The sequence below is a fragment of the Pinus tabuliformis genome, chromosome X (genome assembly GCF_031772625.1).
Source record: "Pinus tabuliformis cultivar Carrire ecotype Pingquan chromosome X, CPIR1, whole genome shotgun sequence".
Lineage (NCBI taxonomy): Eukaryota > Viridiplantae > Streptophyta > Pinopsida > Pinales > Pinaceae > Pinus > Pinus tabuliformis.
Genome location: NC_142308.1, coordinates 90,372,763 through 90,393,903, shown reverse-complemented (window position 1 = coordinate 90,393,903; position 21,141 = coordinate 90,372,763). Strand labels below are relative to the sequence as shown.

Below are 21,141 nucleotides of genomic sequence, written 5' to 3'. Positions count from 1 at the left end.
ACTTCTGGATAGGGAATGATGCGTGGTGATTTCACCCCCATGTGGATGGTGATTGAAGGTGACAGTGCCAAAGGAGTGGAACTCCACATGGCAGCCTTCATTTAATTCCTTTCTTTTGGTTACCATGAGCTTCTTTTGAGACATCAATCAAACATTTTACATAAAATTCATTAATTTTTCATGGGATTGGGGAAAAATTCCTTACTTCATCCTATGATTCAATAGTTCCTTGCCCAAGCTTAGACCCTAACTTAGTAATCTTATTTGCCTTGTCATTAGGGATCTAACTATATGATGAAGGGAGATTTCTTCAAAAAACTTGCATTGCAATGAAATGCTATAAACAATTGAAGATATATTAGACTTTCTCCCTGATGTCGCATTAGAGATCTATTTAATAACAACTATACAATCCTCCAGGACCTTTAACTTATTTATCCCTTCACTTATGGTGATCTTCAGTCCCTTCCACAATGCCTATAATTCAGCTTCATTGTTTGTTACTATTCACATGCCCCACATGAAGTTATAAACCATTCCTTCTTTCGTGCTATAAATTACCCCTCTCACTCTAGTCGCCCCTATTATTATTGTTGTTGTTGTTGTTATCCACTTTATTAATATTGTATTGCCAACTATCGCATTGCAACATTGGATATATTTTTGTACCATTCCAATGTCACAATATTAATATTAATATCATATTATTATTATTATTGTTATTATTATTAGTCAACTTTATTAATATTAATATTGTCAATTATCACATTGTGACATTGGATAGTTTTTTGTATCATTCCAAGATCACAATATTAATATTATTAGACATCGTCTATCGAGGCGGAGGAATTGCCCAGACGATCAAAAGTGGTTGGAATCTGGCCAAAAAAAAAAATTAAATATCCCACACTAGCAATGTTTGAATAATGTCTTTTATGGTGAAAATAGATTCAGCACCACCAAAAACATCCAGGGCACCCAAAATCGTAAGTTTGACAGTTGTAACTTGTATTTACAAAAATCTCTGTCGGATTTTATAAAAATCTTACCAGAATTTCCATGATTTTCAAGGAAAATTTGTAGGTTGGTTAGACTACAACATTTTATTAGTCATCTTTATTAATACTAATTTTAATATTATTAAATTTTTTTAAATATTGCTTGTGACTGACCAAGGGTGATTTTAATTGATTAAGGTTGACAATGTTTGACTTTGGTCAACCATGGTTGAGTTATGTTGACTGAGGAAGACTATAAGTGAACAAGGTTGAGTATTGTTAAATATGGTAAACATAGGGTTGACCAAGTTTGATCATGGTCAACTATTTAAACATTGACAATAAAGGTTGACTTTGTTTGAATATGTTTGATCAATGTGGTTGACTATGTTTGGCGCTTAATATTAGTCAATAATAATAATAATAGACGATTATGTTTGACCTGAAGAGTGTTGATAGTCAAACATAGTTTACCACATTAGTAAATGTGGTTGACTAATTTTGTAATGTTGCATTGCAATGGTAGATAAATTGCAATGTAATGTAATGTAACATTGCAACAATATTTATCACAATACGACATTGGATAGAATTTTGTATCATTCCAATATCACAATATTAATATTATTTTTATTTTTATTAGTCAACTTTATTAATTTTAATATTATTAAACATTTTTAAATCTTCAAAGTGACTAACCAAGGATGACCTTAGTTGGCTAAGGTTAACAATATTTGAATTTGGTCAACAATGGTAGACTATAATTGAATATGGTTGACCATGGTTAGACTATGGTTGACCATGTGTGACTATTGTTAATTATTCTTTTACCATGTTTAGCCATTATTTTAAGTTGAATTCCCAATATATACAATTCTTCTAAAAATGAAATATGAATGCTCAAACCCAACAAACAAAAACATCATTTGTGCTACTTTCAAAAAACCTAGATTGAAATATCTATCTACTCTTTAAAAAGTGGTTTCTCTTTTGAAATTGGGATCGTGGAGATTGTCGTTGTTGGGAATCGAGTGCAAGAGGCACAACTTTATTCTATAGAAAACTATCGTGCCTCTAATCCAATACACACCATTGCACTCTTCCAAACTTAGATAACAAAACTCCCAACTTTAGTTGTTAAATGTACATCGTTTGTAGCACAATTCAAAATCCCTTACGAGATCGAATCTAGAGCATTAAAATGGAGCTTCATGTTTTTATGGAATTATTTTCTATTTTGGCAATGCCAATCTTGATTGCACAACTTTCCAATAGGCATGTATGTTGAAACCCATATAGGGCATAAAGCACAATCTCGACATGCATGGCTTAATCTTTTAGAATATGACTATTGATAGGATCAACAAGGTATTTCCTATAGTTGGCAACATTCACACAACTCTTCTATTCATTTTGGGAATATAGGCAAGAAATGTTGTAAACGACTAGATTTTATTGAATTTACGCCTCTTCCTCAACCAAAAGAAGTATTATAACCCAATAGATTTCTCAATCTTCTAAATTTCATTTAAGAATATCCATGTCATCATGACATAGGGAGAAATTTAAATGCAATAAAAAGGGAACCCTGTATAGAACTTAAACGATCCCCTTGCTTTGATTGTTTTCACAAAACAATCTAGAGAACTTGAATATGAATAGTTCCCATTAGCATCGAGTTGCATCTTTTGTATCTAAGTCTTAACATAAGCAAAGGGAAGACTACATGCAGGTGCGAAAAATTACTAACAACACTTGCACTAAGCATAGTTGTAACTTCAGAAAGGCCCATAATGTCCTGGAAAAAAAATTCTACATATTGATCATAAGAATCAAGCATGCCCATATTTAAGATCATTGCTTGGAAAATTGTTGGACTGCCCATTTCCATAGGGCTAGAACTCCTTCATCATTAACAATATGGTATAGTGCCTGGAATGCATTTTTGTAATGTCACCGTTGGGTAGCATGGAAAGTTACATTCTCCTACATGTGAATGATAGCTAAATCTCCAAGACTTCTAACACATGCCCTAGTAGCTCTTGTTATCAATGCATAAAGAGCCTATTGGAATATCAACGTCCTCAGTTTGGAGTAGCTCGTTGAGGTTGTAGAGAACCTAGACAAGGGTTTCAGAGAAGGGGCGATAGATCACCACGACTTCTTGAGTGTGGTGGACCTTAGCAGAATTCACTGGCTTCATGGTGATGGCTGCACATAATACTCCATACCTATCTACCACAACAATCATGGATATGTGATCATAACACACAACGTAATGCATAACCTTGTAATGTGAAACCTATATGCATTTGTTTAGATAAGTTTGAGTGTCATAGAGATGGAAGATGTAGAGGTTTGGAATGTGACAAATGAACACACAGTGCAAAAAGAGAAATAGAACTTAGATCTTTCAGAGGTCACGAAAGGGCATGAAAAAGAGTAATAGAAGAAAGATATAGTCTTGAGGAGCGTTAAGGATTTCACAGCTGCTTAGAGTGGGACATCTGACAAATTTAGAGGGGGGATATTTGATAGGTTTCTAAGAAAAACATGCCTTGATACTATTGTTGGAATGAGCAACCATATATGAAAGATAAGTGCGAATTACTGTATTATTCACATAGATGTTACATATAAATACATTGTGTGATCATTGAATTCATCTTACAAGGTCTCTTGGACTCACCATGATGGTTCACCTTCCACACCATAACCCTAGCGGATTAGGTGTCCAACAATTTGAGAGTAGAACATATGTCTAAGCTACACAAAATAACACTCTCTCTTAGTGAGGAAGTTGTTTTCATAACACCTAACTTGTCTCTAAAGAAGATGAATCTTTCCTTCCCCAAAGCCTTCATTATTATATCCTCTCCTTACTCATTTGTGGGTATATATTGTAGCTGAACAATATTGAGCTACACACAAACCCTAATGAAGTGGCATCTGATGGATTTATGCTTGGACCTATCATGAAACACCAAATTCTTTGAAAACCTAATGCAACTCTGATTGTCATAGTGTATCATTTTCGTCTCTATCCTTTGACCAAATAAGGCTACTAGAAGCTTACGAATCCATATTTCTTTGCATGTAGCCATGCTCCTTGTTATGTAGTCTGCCTCTGTAGAACTCAGTGCTACAAAAATTTTCTTCTGGTTGTACCAAAAAACAACGCTTGATCCCATGTTGAAGAAACACCCTGAAGTGTTATTTTGATCTACTATATTACTTTTCCATTATGCATCAACATAGCCAACCAACCTAACACCATCACCTCCAACATACCTAATTTCATAATCGACTATGTCGTGCAATACCTTAGCACATGTTTAGTTGTAATATAATTCACTCTAGCTCCACCATGAACTAAATGAGAGAGTTTATTGCATAGGATATGTTTGGCCTAGGGTTAACCAGATACATGAGAGAGTCTATCAATTTCCTTTATTAGGTGGGTTATACCTCCTTCTCCCTAGATGCATATATATACTTGCAATTAGTGATCATGGGTGTACACATAGCTCTACAATCGTCCATCCCAAATCTCCTAAGGATCTCTATCCAGTATTTCCCTTGTCCAAGGAAAATCATGCCATGTGTCTTCCATACCTCCATGCCTATAAAATAGTGCATGATCCCCAATTCCTTCATCTGAAGCTCAGCTCAAATATCCCTCTTGCACTCATTTATGATCCCTAGTGAACTTGTAAATAAAGAGTCATCCACATATAGGACAAGAATGATTACATCACCCCCAAATACCAAGTAGTATAAGTTCAAGTCTACCTCACTCTTAAAAGATCCCATGCTTTGCAAGTATATTTCTATGTGCTCATACCATTCCCTAAGAGTCTGCTCGATCCCATACAAATATTTCTTCAACCAACACACATGGTTCTCTCTATTTTATGCCACAAAACCCTCTGGTTGTTCATTGTACTCCTCCTCCTCTAGTTCGCCATTCAAGAACATTGTCTTTACATCCATCTAATGGATGTAGCATCCAATATGTGTTGCTTATGAGATCACGACTTGTATAGAAGTGTACTTGGCCTCAGGAGAAAATGTATCCTCATAATTTATTCCCTCCTTCTAAGAGAACCCATTGCCCATGAACCTAGCTTTGTATTTCTCGATGCTGCCATCTGCACCATGCTTGATCTTATAGATCCAACGTGATCCAACCACCACCATCTCTGTAGATTTGTGTATATCCTCCCACATATCATTCTACATGATTAATGAATACCCCTCAACCATTGCATTAAGCCACACATGTTGTTTTGCATCCTCTTGATATTTGGAAGGCTCACTATCTACTAAATGTCTAACCAACACCATGTAGCCATTGTACCTCTTTGGTTTGCATTTCTTATTCCTACCCATCCTAGGAGTCCCCTCAAAATCCTAAGCATCCATAAGTTTCTATTGAACCTCTCATTTCTCCTTATTAAGAGTGGAGTTAGGAATATCCACCTCCATGTCCTCCTGATGCATCTCCCTGATCTACTACATCTGTTACTCCATACTTTTTGAAGCCTCAATAACACTTGCACCTAAACTCACTCTCGTGATGGTCACTATACTCATGCTTTGTTGATGCCCCTGATTTTGTTGCTAAACTCTAGGAGCTTCTCCTGTCTGCTCACTCTAATATTTAGCTATTGGGAAATTTTTATATCTCTTGTATTTCTTATCCTCCACGAACTTAGCATCTTGCCTGATTATGATCCTCCTAGCTCTTGGGATGAAGATCCTATACGCTTTAGAGGTTTCATTGTACCAAATGAAATAACCTTACTCTGCAGTTTGATTTAACTTTGAACGTGTCTCCCCTAGAATATGACAATATTCTAGGTAGCCAAATATCCTAACGTCAATGACATTTGGCTCTTCCCAGTGAATCCCTCCTCTAGTGTCATATTTCCAAGCGCTCTATGTGGGACCCTACTATGAATATAAGGAACCATACTGCATTCCTCTACCCATAAATAGCATGGGAGATCTTGGTCATACAGTGTTTCATGTGCTACCTCTGAAATAGACTAGTTCTTCCTCTCAACAACCCCATTCTGCTATGGGTTGTAAGGAATCATCCACTCTATCTTGATCCTTTCCATGGTACAAAACTCCTGGAACTTTTTTGTTAGTGTACTCATCTTCATTTTTTGATTGAAGAGTCTGGATATTTATGCCTTTTGTATTCTCCACTAAAGCCTTAAACTCCTAAAAGTGACTGACGACCTCATCCTTGGCCTTCAATAAATAGAAATTCATGTCTTCCTGGAGAAATCATTGATAAAAGTAATGAATACCCATATTTCCTAAGATATTTCATCAACATTAGCCTACATATATATGAATGCGCTAAGTCAAGTATCCCCTACAATCTATTGTCACTCCTTGGAAAAGTTGCTTTCACAAACTTCCCCAAAACACATCCTCTCCACACATCATCATGCTTTGTACTCACCTCTGGAACACCTGTTAGCATCTCACAAAGGAATCTAAGTATTCCATGATGAATATGTCCCGTCCTCCTATGCCATATCTCCCCCTAATATCTCAAATTATTACTGCTAACTAGTTCCTTAGGAGTGTCCATTTGTATCTTATACAACCAGCGTCTCCTCACTCTGAGCGTTATAGGTGAACTCAATCTTTGTGCTTCAACAACACTTGCAACCCTCTAAATATAACATCATAAAAAATTTCCTAATGAACTGATATGGAGATAAAATTCATCCCTAAGTGTGGCACGTGCAACACATCATGAATAGGAATTTCTTTTCCATTCTCCCTTTGAAATAATAGTCCCTCTGGCTAGGTCTCACTTGGGCTTATTCCCCATCTAAATCTGGAACGTCCTCCTCCCTATAACTAGAGAAGTAATTTCTAACTCATGTCATATGAAATGATGCTCCATTGTCTATATAGAAAGCACCCTGTAAAGTTGAGCTAGACATGCAAGTTATCAATGTAAATTCTTGTTCCATCTTGTTGGAGAGCTCATATGCATTTGTTGAATATGTTACTTACTTCTTTGCCTTCTTCTTGTGAAGACAATCGTTGACATAGTGTCCAAATTCATGATAGCCATAACACTTAACATTCAATAGGTTCTTCTTCTTCTTCTCTCCTTTGGAGTCAGATCCTTTGTTGGAACCCTTCTTTGCCTTTCCCTTTCTTGTTAGGGTGACATTATCCTATGCCACCACCTTTGGTGCCTTGTCGCTACTATTGGTTCCATTGACCAAGTTGAGCCTAAGCTCCTCCCAAGTGAAGTGACTTCATAGGAGATCTCATCCTGAAATTGTATCTCACCCATAAATCACTTGGACAAACATACTCCATTCTTTGGAAAACCCATTTAGTGTTATGCACACTAGCTCATCGTCACTAGGCTTGTCTCCTACTACAGTTAACCCATGTTTGTAAAGTCAAACTATAGTGAGGCAGGAAGTGACGTCTTCTACTTTCTGCTACTTGATGGTCCTCAGCTTCTCTTTGAGAATCATCTTCCTATTCTCTGAAGTTTTGTGGTACAGGTTTACTATGGCATCCCACATCTACTTTGTTTATTCCATATCAATGATATGTAGAACAATATGGTCCATCAAGGATAATCCTCTTTGCTTTGTCATTTTCTTTCCTATAGGTTTCTAACTATTGTGGATTTGTTGGTATGGAAATCACATTCTCCACATACACCTTCAGTCCAAATTGATCTAATAAGAATGAAATTTTGGCTTTCCACGCACCAAAATTGGAGGCTCCATCCAACTTGTCCTAATCTCTCAATCTTTTTGTGGTCATCTCTAGAAATCTACGAAATGTAGAAAACTCAAATAAATTAGAGAAATAACCAAATAATTTGAATTGGGTTAAAACCATTGACTTTTTTATTCATGTGCTTGTATAGATCCTCCTTTTTTCCTCAAATTTTCTTTGATATCCTATAAAATTTTTAATATTGTTGCACTTAGCTGATTATTATTCTCTTATCAACTGATTATTTGTCTTCCATAAAATACTTGTGGAAAATACTAAATAGAATAGAACTGCAACTTCATTGAAAAATATATAACCATGTGAACTAAGGAAACTATGCACACACACGCACGTAATGAACACCAATATTTTTGGAAATATGTCCTTGGAAAGCACCCAAAGGGAAAACTAGTTCTACATATGAGGGTTTTATTATTAATTCTTCAGAAAATTAAAGAGTACATCAACTACTTTTCTCGCACTGGAAAAGAACGGTAATTTTTTCCATTGGAAAAATTGATCTGGAAACACAAAGGTCCCTTCTACAAAATATCATGACCTCTTGCCTGTAGTTCTCACTAGAAACTATGGAAATTCTTATGGCCCTCTCTAGCACTTGTGCAATGTCAGAAAATTATTCTTGCAACATCTTATTCTACCTACAACTCGACTGAGAAACTCATACTTCCTCTGGTAATTATATTTGGCAACTAGAAATTGAAATACTACCCAAATATGCACACTAGCTAACTTTCACTAACTAATGTGGCCTCTATTCCGTTCTCTCAAAATGTTAGAATGTTATGAAGAATTCCTCTGGAAATCTTTCTTCAATTTTTCTAGATGAAAACCCCTATTACTGGTGTCCTTTCACTGCCTTTGTGCCCTTGCTCTCACTACAATTCTATGTCTCTAAGTGTTCTCCAAATGCCCTTCAATTTCCTCTTATAATATCTCATTGATGAATCAACAACCATGATCTAATCACAATCTATGGCTATGATCATCTTCATCTCTTTGCATGATTTTTCCAGAAGTCTCTAGAGGAAAATCGATTTTCCCTAATTAATATTGATTACTTAATTGATTTCCCTAAGTTAAACTTGGGAAAATTAATTAACTGCTTAATTAAATCTAATCAAGGTCTTTTCTCACAAAACCTTTTCGAGAAAATATGTTCCCTAGCCTCATAGACACAATCTAATACTAGAACACCTATCCAAGCTATACAAACTATCATAAAGGGGGCCAAACATAGGGGTAAATGGTGCAAAGGTTCATAGAGGCACGAATAAGGCTCTAAGGTATAGGGGATAGGGAAGGAATAAGATCCTAGGGAAATATTTCCAGGGGTATAAGGGGTGAGGTCCCAAGGGGGACTATGGCCCTAACGTGAAGGTGATTAAGGTATAGATGTCATGGTAAACTTGATTCAATGAAACAATCAAAGTTGTTAGGTCCACAATGGTGGTTTTAGGAACATGGTTTTGGTGGCCCATGGTATTAGAGACAATAGTTTACCTGTAGTGTCACATTTAAAAGGCCTTGGGATTATCCATTATAATTTGTTTTATTTAAGAAAAGGGTTCAATTGGATTTTGGACCAAGAATATAGATCTATTAGTCCAAGTTAGTTTTCCCATAAGGGTTTTCAAGGTAAAAAACATGTTTATGTGTTTATCTTGTGTTTGTTTATTTCTCTTGCATTATCTTTATTTTTGATAGTGGTATCAAAGCCAAGGGATCATGACCTAGGGAAGTACATGGTGGTTGCAAATGATAACATTGAGATCAAATTTGATAGAGAAGCCCCAAGAAATAATCCAATGTGGAGTTGATCATGGAGTGCAAAAATGACTAGCATACGTGGATTAATTGTGAGTTTCATGTGGATGAGAGAGTATACATGGAGATTGTGACATAATCATCTTAAGAATAAATAGAGGTCTATAAAAGTGATATGCATCCATAGAAGCGAGATTTGGTGAGGATAACAATTGGTGTGAGCAGGTGTGAAAACTTGAGACAATGGTAGCATAAGTTCAAGACAACAATAAAAAATAAAAAAATAAATTACTTTGGATATGGAATTATTTTAAATTACATGTATATTGATATATGGTCATAAGAATTGGTTAGGCATGTGTACCTCTACCAATAAATTCTTGGAGTTGACCAAGGTGGGAAGAGAACATGCAAATTCCCTAGACGAGTTTAAAGGGGTGATGTTAAGGTAAACTTGACTTAGTGAAAGAGTGAAAAGTTGTTAGTTACACATTGGTGACTTTGGGCACATGTTTTTGGGAGCCCATGGTATTAGAGCCTACGGATTAAATGTAATGAATCCTTTAAATGGATTAGGTATTCTCCATTGTAATGTGTCAAATTTTAATGGTTGAAACAAGATGTTGGCCAACTTGGCTGCTTTTAATTCAAGGCATAGTTTAAGCCATATAATAATAATAGATCTATTAGTTGGTTTTTCTCAATTTGGGTTTTCCAAGATAAAATTTGTGTATTTTATATGTTATTGTTGCTATAATTATTTTCTCTGGTATTGTCTTTACTTCTATCGAAAGAGGTGGGAAGTCCCAAGGGGGGGTATCTTCCTAGCATGAAGGTGATTAGCATAGAGGCAAGGTAATTTCTGGTGGGTAAACCTATTTTTGATTGCATAGATGCATATAAGCTTTCTTTGGCACATTATTTTAAACCTACCATGTGAATGCTTAGTGAAAAAGCATGGATGTGTTCCTAGAATCTGCATGCACTCTAAAACATGTATGCGTTCTATTAGCATATATGGTTAATCATTTGGTTATCTTCGCTTAGGTTTAGGGTGATAAAAGTGATGGTTTTGGCTTCAAATACATTAAAACATCCATTTTTCTAAATACTACTCAATAACTCTATTTTTTATGCTATTTTTGTATATGCTACACAAATCCATCAGTAATAAAATTATAGACAAATAAAAGTGAATATGAAAATTCCAAGTATATAATTTATTTAAGAAATGATATTGTTTAAACTATTTATAATGTATGTTGTATCGACTTATGTTAGAATCTTAAAATGCATACATCTGTGATTCCTATTATAACCTTGTATCTCCTTAACCATTTCTAAAATAAGTTATATGCCACACTAGTATAACCTAAAGTCTACAATCTAAAAAAAAAATTCTTTAATAATATTAAGGTACTCATACCATGCACTAACATGAGCCTTAAAATAATAATAATTTCAAGGATATAATAATTTTCATAATTTTAAAACATACATAAAATGAATATTACAAACTTATAAAAAATAGCCTTACACTATAATAATGTGTTCTCCACAATTTTACAAATTTGTTTAAGGAAAATCCATCAGTAAGATACTCAAAACTTGTACTAATGGAAACATATGCATTATATTTTACATGAAAAATAGCATGCCATTATTCCTACATTTTTCCATTATTTAGGAGAATTTTTATTCATAGCATGTTAGAAGATGGCATATTCATAGTATGGTCATTTCTAGTAGGAGTTTCCATGAAGGATGACAAACGACAGTGACTAGGAAATAACATGGTAGCTACATGGCATCTAGAGCACACTTGATTGGATATATTTTTCTCCTAGATAAGTATGCACCCGCCATAGAGACTCCAGTTGTATTCTTGGATTTCAATATTATTATTCTAAACTTTATCGCCTTGAGACTTTAGTCCTGTTTTGGAAACTAGTTCTATTTTTTAAGTTTAAAGTGCTATAAAATTTCCCTCATATGCATAATGTATAATACCATGGGTTTCCAAAACCCATTGGGTATGTGTTATATTTTTTGCACAGTTTTAGACACACGATCTTTTGTTTTGCCAGTTTTTATGGTGATGGTGTTCCATCCCATGGTTTTCTAATTCCAATTAAGGAATTAACATTGTAATGTAATCCTACTCAATGGATTAGTGGTTTTAGAGGTCGGTTCTATATATTATTGTAAATAATACAATTGATTCACGACAAAATTAGAAATGTTATGTAAAATTTCCTGTAGATTCACAAGCTCATGCAATTTACTAAAGCACAAGACAAGAATCTACTTCTACTTTCAACCAGCGAAAGCCAATAGATTGATGAAAACAATATGAAAAAGAAGAAGATAAATTACTGGCACATAACACAAGATGTATGTAGGGAAATCCACTGCTCAAAACCTCGCTATCTGTATTCCATATATAAAAAATATGAGCGAAGATACAAAGCTTTTTCTCACTAGAAAAATTCTGCACAAGTATACTCAACTCTCTTAGCTCACAAGATAGCTCTTAGCCAACACTTAGCCAATTCTATAGCTCTCCAAGCCCCTAATCTCTTTCATCATTCCTAGGATGAATAGCCCGTATTTAAAGGGAATTCATGCTTCTAAAACTGCACAATCCAAACATAGGTCCTTATCTGATTGGATGCATGTTGTTTACAACTCAGTAGATCACACAAGTACATTGTCCATGCACTCTAGTCTCAACTGGGTCTTTCTCATAATCGACATGCATGAGTTTTTGATGAGGGAATCTTCAGTTAACTAGAGTGACACTTGTGGATGCACTAAGCACCAACTGACTGTTAACTCTCTATTAGTTCTTCAAACAGTTTGGAACTAATTTAACTTAACATAACTCAGTAAATTGAATAATCTAATTACAACTCACAATTAAACTCATACTGGACCCCTAAAATTTAGGGAGAACATATGCATCACTACAGAAAGAGTTCCAACTCTAAATTCCTAATCTAATTAACTTAATTAAACTTAATTAACTATTTACAAGTTGTTATGAGAATAGAATTCGATTTTAATTCTCATTTTAATTCAAGGACAAATTAAACTGGAATTTCTTGTTGCAATTTCTCAACATGTTACTCCAAATAATTTGTTGGTTTTGTAGGTTTGGGTTTCTAGGGTAAATCTTTATGTAATATGTGCATTTGTCATCATTTGCATTTTTTTATTATTAAGAATATATGTGTGCATTGCATTACCACAAAAGGTTTAAAACTTACAAAAGCCATGGTCTTGAAAAGTAAGAAAAGTTTCGGTAAAAATCACATCATCACAGTTTTTTCGATGTGTTTTGAACAATCTATAATTGTTAGAATATAGATGTTAATATTGAAAATAATTAATCAAAAGGAAAATTTTAATGAAATGAATATCTAAAAATAAAAATAAAAATAATCTTTGGGTCAAACTTAAATAATCGAAATAATTAATTCTAAACACTTAAAAATAAATAAGAGTAATAAATAGTCAAACTTATAATAATAATAATAATTAAATAAACAAATAGCTAAATAAATAAACCAATAATGAATAAAATAAAGTAATTAATCATTTATTAGTAGTCAAGATAAAAATACAAATAAATAATAAGAATTAACAAACTATATATATATATATATATATATATATATATATATATATATATATATATATATATATATATATATATATATATATATATGTAATAAATAAAAACTTAAGAATCCAATAACTGTTAATTTTTCAGCGATAATCTCTATTCAGATTGCTTGGACTCCTTTCAATCTCTATAGATTCCCTAAACTTACGGTGATGGATATGATCTATCTTAGCAATGACTTGGGCGTCTTCCATGTAGATGTGGTGTTTTGTATTTTCCGCATGTTCTGCTAATGCTAAGGAGCGGGTCCTCCCATGATTGATGTCTGTCGCATGCTCCCGAATCCTCTGATTTATTGAGCAGTTATTTTCACTAGCATAGGGTGTCTCGAATGAATAAGGGATTACATAAACACCTTTCATATTCTTAGGGTCCATTAGGTCTTTTACAACCATGGTCTTGTAAACCACCATTGATAGATTCCTTTTTTATATTAATTAAATTCTTATTTTATAGGAATAAGTGTTATTTTGAGGAGGGATTATACCTTACTTTCTTGGATGGAAAGAACACTTCACTTGCCTTGTTATATGTTTACTTTAGTTCTCACTCTATTTTAGCATACTTAACTATGTTTATGGCACTACTAAATTTTTGGCTAGCTAACCCCATTCTTGGGCTACTTAACTAAAACTAAAATGGGAGTTTATTTTTGGTTTACATGTACATGCAATAAATAAGAAAACCTAGTTCCCATCATTCCTCTCTCCAAGCGAGTGTTATAAATATGTACTCATGGAATTAAATGAAATACAAGAAATTTCATTGGTCTCTTGACTACTTAAATTGAATTGGTCTCTTTGCCTCTTTGGTCTAAATAGTGGTCTCTTATTCTTTCTTCTTTCTCTTTGTTTCAAGCTTTCAATTCTTAGTGTTGCTTATTTTTCATAGCTAAATTCTTGTATTATTGTGATCAAAATATAATAGAATCATCCCTCCAAGTTAATAGATTGTTCGTTTTCCATGTTTAGATTGTCATTAATGTTTCGTGAGAAACCACCATTAGCTTACATGCACCCCATGGTTAAAATGGACATTACTTTTGAAACATGCTTTGAAAAAAATATTTGAAAGTTGAAACAAATAGCCCTAATCCAAAAATATCATCAAATTTTATTTATGTGGATGATTAAAAGAAATCAGTTAAATTGAAGCATGAGTGATACCTCCACTCAATGAACTTTGCAAAATTATAATTTTTGCCTATGATCTCCTATTGGTGAATGATTTTTGTGGTGTGTAAAAGAGAGAACATGATTTCAAACAAATTGTTCAATGCTTAGCTTCAAAGAAAAGTTTGTCTCTTTTATAACTTGTGAAGTACCAACTATCTCTCTAGTAAAGAGACGTTAATTGCCCACTTTCAAACTTGTGCACTTTGAAATTGGATTATGATAGTTGCATTGAATTCATAATCCCAAAAATCTTATAAGAGGCCTATTCTAGAGGTAAAAGAACTTATTTTTGTCATGACCAAAATTTTAATGAGAAAACATTTTTAATGAGATTCCAAACCATGTTTTAAATGATGCTCTACCTAAATTGAAATTTTCTAGCTTATCTACTATCTATATTATATAGACTTTTAGGATGATAATTAAAAGTACCATTATTCATCTAAAATTAAGAAATTTTAATATGTGAAAATAGTCCACTAACCTCTAGATCAAACCTAAATACCATCAAAGGTTTATGCAAAAATACAAAGAAAAAATTTCAAACTTCTTAAGCAAAGAGAAAAATCCTTTGAAGTGAGTCTTGAATCAAAAATATTAATCATTACTCATGTAGAATTAACAAAAACATCATTAAATGAGTGTCATTATGGATGCCAATCCATCATGTGTCACTACTAGCTTCAACCAATAAGCCAAAATAGAAATTAGTGCTCAAACAAGAGGCTCATTCTTAAAAAATAGTTGATGACTAACAAAATGGTGAAGCATAAAGAATCACCCAAGGAAGCGTGGCACATCATCCCTCACAATGTTGAACTAGGTGGTTGTTGATGATGGCAAAAGTATGGAGATACAGTTGAAGATGATGATAATGCTAAATAACCATGAGAGAAACACTTCAGTGTGGCTAGCTCCAAGCTCTATAAAACAAGACTAGTCCTGAAGGTAAACCCTAGTAACATTCTAAGAAGAATATTCGCAAAAAGCGTCACTACTCAAAGTGCAAAGTAAATATACCAAAAATAAAAGCAATGAAAAAAATTACAAACAAAGTGTGAAGAATAATATGTCTTTAACAACTTGATCCATATGCTAAGGAGGCAATCCCAATTAAAAATAAAAACAATACAACCCATGTGAAAAAATAAATAAAGCTATGATTTATAAAATGCAACCACAATAGGAAACTTGCTCCTCCTTCATATGTTCATAGGTTCCAATATAGAACCTGTTAAATGCATGGCTGGAAGATAGGGAATTCCCCTCCAAGCACTTAGTAGAATATCTTTGGGAGGATTGGAAGAAGAGTGAATTCAAATGGATATTTTTCCTCTTTTTTCTCTTTTTCATGGGTGAATTTGATAGTTGGAATTACTCTTAACAACTCATGGTGTAAACTTTGAAGAAGGGCACTCTTGCTCTAAGGTTTTTCCCTCCTTTCTTCTCACTGGAATCATTATTCATTCATTTCATGGTTCTTGTTATCCGGTTCTATTCTATTTGGCTATTTTTTCATTGTTATGAAATGTGGGCACTCCTATTTATTTTTTATATTGAAAAAACAGTTTATTAAAACATACCATTAATCACCCCCTCTTCATCACATTCAAACCCTCACATAAAACAACTTACAAATAATTTGTGCACATTCAAACCCTCGATGAAATAACTTACAAACAATTTTTTTAATTATAAAAAAATTTATAAAAATAAAATTAAAATTATGATTTTAACTCTATGTTTAAATAAATTTAAATTTCATAAAATAAACAACAAAAATTTAAATCCATCCATCATTATGGTCAATAAAATAAGATTTATATTCTATTTAATAATAATTAAAAAAGTGAAATGACAATGCAAAAATACCTCCATGAAATTATAAATGACAATAATGGATTACATTGAGGAAAACCAATCTATTAATCATTCGTGAATAAAGCAATTCCCTTTTATTTATTTGAATAAAGTTGTAAACGTCTTAAGCTCACAACACCATAAATAATTGCATAAAGTAGTTTAAGACCTAATTGGCAAATATAACTGTGAATCGACAACTGGCCAAAACAAAATTAAATATAAAATCTATATTCAATTTTGGTTACTTTACACCTCCATTTGCACAGGGAAAACCATACATATATTATATTTGGTGGATGGTTGCTTCGTAATTCAATTCCCTGCGCTTTATTCGCATGTAATAATTCATCCTCCTCCTAACATTATAAAATAATGGTGAAAGTATTATAGTTACTTCACGCTATAACCGTGAGTTGACAAGTGACCATAAACAAACATTTATTGCAGCTTTTGGTTCATATCCACATTCGACAGCTGACCAGAAACAAAAATTTATTGGATCTGTAGGTTTAGATTGAACGTTTGTTTTATTTTCTTATGGGTTGAGGAGGACTCTGCAACTTTACAATAATGGATCAATATGGAAATTTATATCATCAGCAAAAGATTTGGTTATGGCAGTAAGGAAACCACATAAATGCTGAATGACGGTCGAGCACTCGTGGAAAATGTGCAAATTTTAAGAATATACAAGAATTTAACTATTAGGTAAGAGGTCAGATTCTAAGATATTCTGGAAATCTGCAATCTATATAAGTTTTGGTAATGCACAAAATATTTATTCATGCTGGTTTGCATTGGGTTTCTTATAAAGTTATGCGGTGCTTGCAAACTAAGATTGAGACTGAGTACAGTGCAATCTTAATAAATCATTTTTAGAGCAAACTAAGATTGAGACTGAGTACAGTGAAATCTTAATCAATCATTTTTCCATCTAATATTAGATTAATGTTAATATAGAAACACCATAGAGGAAAAAAACAATCCTCATAACACGCTTCTTTCCCTGTCTCGGGCCGGGCCATGCAGGAACTTGAGAACTACGCACAGGACCACTCCTTTACTCCTTTATGACCTTTAGGGAGAAGCATGTGCAGGACCACTCGTTTATCACCTTTAGGGAGAAGACATCTACAGCAAATCAATGAACGACCCCTAAGACTTTTATATGCTATTATAAATTGGTAATCATAGATCTCCCAGAACCACCCTGCAAATTGCTAAGCAAATTAGTTTAGTTTGAAGCGCTTTCCGAGTTTGAAGCGCTTTTCCATAACGAACAATGGCTGTTTTGATGAAAAGCCTCCTTTCATGCATTGCTGTAATGATATTTATGTGTTCGATTACTAACAGCGTGCATGGTCAACTGAGCTCAACGTTTTATAACAATTCTTGCCCGGCGGTTCTGTCGATAGTGCAAGCCGCAGTGAAGCAAGCAGTGGCTCAGGAAAAACGTATGGGGGCATCGCTTCTCCGCCTCCACTTCCACGACTGCTTCGTTAATGTGAGTGAAAGAATTTAGTTTTATCATTGAAAGTGCTTAATAATGGTATTTTTTAATTTCATTAGATTTTTTGCGTCTGGATTTGGTAGAAAAATTTGAGGTTAAATTTTGATTTGTGTTATTTAAACTGGTTTTTTTGACTGTATATATGAATTCAGCACTTTGAGAAATTTTTAGAGCACTTTGAGTGCAGGGGTTACCCATCAAATTTGTGATTTCAATAAATTCTTGCAAAATTTTAGAGAAATTAGAGAAAAAAATCTAAACTTCCAAAAATTTTTAACAAAAACAATTCTACTAGAAATAAAAATTTATCTAAAACAACTCTACTAGGAATAAGAATAGAAAAAAGAATTTACCTAAGACAACTCTACTAGGAATAAGAATTTAAATAAGTTTATGAATATAGAATAGTATATTTAGTCAAAAGCATATTTAGTAATACGCATTGATTTTGTTGCAATGAATGTTGAAATTTTGATTTTGTTGCATGGAATGTTGAAATTTTCCATTAATAAAAATGTAAAATATTAATTAAATTTTTTAATATTTAACTTCAAAATTATTATTGTAATCAATTTTATTAGTTTTTTTTTCAATTTTCTTTTAAATATGTAATTTTTTTATCTAATTTAAATTTATTAATGTAAATAAATTTATTAATTTAAAAAATTATAGAGTATTTTAATGATGTAAATTTACATATCCAATATATACTATTAACAATCTCGTTAATTTTAAACAAAAATAACCAAAAACATATTAAGAAATAATCAAAATTTATAACAACTAAATAAAGGTCTACTCCAATTAAAACTTAAAAAAAAACACTTTATACGTATTAAAAATTTTAAGAACCACCTTATAAAGGGACATCGAATTAAAAAATTTAAAAACCACCTTATAAATTTTAAAAACCACCTTATAAACATACATCGAATTTTAAAAACTAACTCATATTAAGAAACACTTTATAAGTTGTATTTTCAGTAACCTTGTATATACAGGAATTTTTAAATTTTTAAAAACTTACTCATATCAAAGTGAGGATGTATTTTAACTCTTTAAAGTTTTTGTTTTTTAATTTTAAATTATATAATTTCTATAATTCAATATATATATATATATATAATTTTGAATTTTTAAATTTTGAATTATATATTCTCTATAATTTAATTTTATATATATATATAACAAAAATATATATATATATATATTTCACCAACCTACTGCACTTATGTTCAACATGTTTTAAATAATCTCCAAAAAAATCACTATCTCACCCACCCATTACATCTATATTCAATCAAACTAATTAAATAAATATAACCATAAATAAACTTTACAATTTGGACAACCTTATTTAATTTTTAATTCTTAGAAAAATACGGAAATTAAAAGAATTATTTCCTAATTTTTACATTATATTCCCTATAATTAATTATCTTCATTACATCTATATTCAATAAAACTAATTAAATAAATAAAATTATAAATAAACTTTACAATTTGGACAACCTTATTTAATTTTTAATTCTTAGAAAAATATGAAATTAAAAGAATGACTTTGCTAATTTTTACATTATATTTCCTACAATTAGTTATCTACATAAACTGATGATTATTTAGCCAACTTGGAGTATTCCAATTCATGTATTTATTTAGTTCATAGAATCTTGGATTCAGGGTGTGGGTAGTCACTACTCTTAACATTCCTTATGATAGGTCAGATCCCATGGGTATTAAACAAAAAAATACGGATGCATTTAGTTATTCTGGTTACACAATTTTTGAAGGTGTCATTTATTGCAGGGCTGCGATGGGTCGGTGCTGTTGGACGACTCCTCCACTCTAACCGGCGAGAAGACCGCCATTCCCAATAACAATTCGGCGAGAGGTTTCGAAGTGATAGATACCATAAAAACCCAAGTCGAGAATGCTTGCAGCGGAGTCGTTTCTTGCGCAGACATTCTTGCTATTGCTGCACGCGATTCGGTTGTGGGAGTAAGCTCTGTTGTTGTCGTTCTTGGTTTTGAATAATTTCTTAGAACTGAAACCCTCCTGATAATATGTTGAAATAAGCTATGGTGTTGTCGTTCTTGTTTCGAATAATTTCTTGGAACTGAACCCCTCCTCATTATATGAAGTAATAATGATAATGTTTTATAAAATTGTTAATTACCAGTTGGGTGGGCCTTCATGGACGGTGATGCTGGGGAGGCGAGACTCGAGAACAGCAAACTTAAGCGCCGCAAACGCTAACATTCCACCCCCCACTTCCAATCTAAGCACCATCATCTCACTATTCAGAGCGCAGGGGCTCTCCACAACGGAAATGGTTACACTTGCTGGTAATATTATTTTTTTCATACAATATTAGTATAATGCATTAATTATCATAAAATTGTAATTAGGAGAAAATATATATTTTATATATTTTTGGGGAGTGTTTTTAATATTGGGCCATCAGAAGGACATGGTGCCCTTAAATAATTAAGGGCGTTCATGTTTGGTTGATTGTTAAATATTTGGTGAATCAGTCATCGAGATAAAGATGTCTGTTGAGTTCAATATTGTATACTCCAGAAAATTAGTTGAATTCCTCATTTCTTTGAAATAAAATTCCATGATTGTGGTTCCGAAAATAAACCACTTAATAAAAAAGTTGCCATCAATATGATATGATATATTCAATCCGCAGGTGCTCATACTATCGGGCAAGCTCGGTGCGTGAGTTTCAGAGGGCATATTTACAACGACACCAATATAGACACTACCTACTCTATTTCATTACATTCAAAGTGTCCTCCTACCAACGGCTCTGGAGACAGCAACCTGTCGCCACTGGATTATGTGACTCCCACCACCTTTGACAATAACTACTACAACAATTTGAAAATCAAGAAAGGGCTTCTCCACTCCGATCAGGAAATCTTCAACGGAGGCTCCACTGATTCAGAGGTGACTTTGTACAGCACCAACGTGAACAATTTTTTCTCGGACTTTGCTGCCGCCATAGTAAAGATGGGGAATATCAAACCTCTGACGGGCAGCAGCGGAGAGATCCGAAAGAATTGCAGGAAGCCTAACTAGCCAATCTGTGAACCGGTCGTGTCTGCCGAATAGTTTAGTGTGTTTAGTTATCCGACCAGCACGGTGTCCTGAATCCGAAAGTGGAAGTCTTCGATTTTTAATTTGCCTAAACTCTTTAATTTGTAATCGCTCTGGACGCATTATGAAGACGTCCTCGAGCAATAAACGGCGTAGGTTGAAAATAATAAGTTTTATTTTAATTTGAGTTTTACAAAGCGGAATTGACAATAAATGTGCTGCGCCTAATTTTATTTGGAA

The 21,141-nt window shown here is 33.1% G+C and overlaps 1 protein-coding gene and 1 pseudogene across 1 annotated transcript; one reads left to right on the top strand and one right to left on the bottom strand.

Annotated features, from left to right (window-relative positions):
• Window positions 1-2,488: 2,488 nt before the first annotated feature.
• LOC149138541 (mitochondrial dicarboxylate/tricarboxylate transporter DTC pseudogene) lies at window positions 2,489-3,249 on the bottom strand (annotated as a pseudogene).
• Window positions 3,250-17,568: 14,319 nt separating this feature from the next.
• On the top strand, window positions 17,569-20,883 carry LOC149138540 (peroxidase P7-like). Its single transcript, XM_089453288.1, has 4 exons — window positions 17,569-17,790; window positions 19,603-19,794; window positions 19,976-20,141; window positions 20,492-20,883. The coding sequence occupies exons 1-4, from the start codon at window positions 17,569-17,571 to the stop codon at window positions 20,881-20,883; spliced, it is 972 nt and encodes a 323-aa protein (XP_089309414.1).
• The last annotated feature ends 258 nt before the right edge of the window (window positions 20,884-21,141 follow it).

Coding starts and splice junctions, on each gene's coding strand:
- LOC149138540 (XM_089453288.1), top strand. CDS start 17,569: ATGGCTGTTTTGATGAAAAGCCTCCTTTCATGCATTGCTGTAATGATA. Junction 17,791..19,602: donor TCCACGACTGCTTCGTTAAT/GTGAGTGAAAGA, acceptor CATTTATTGCAG/GGCTGCGATGGGTCGGTGCT. Junction 20,142..20,491: donor GGAAATGGTTACACTTGCTG/GTAATATTATTT, acceptor TTCAATCCGCAG/GTGCTCATACTATCGGGCAA.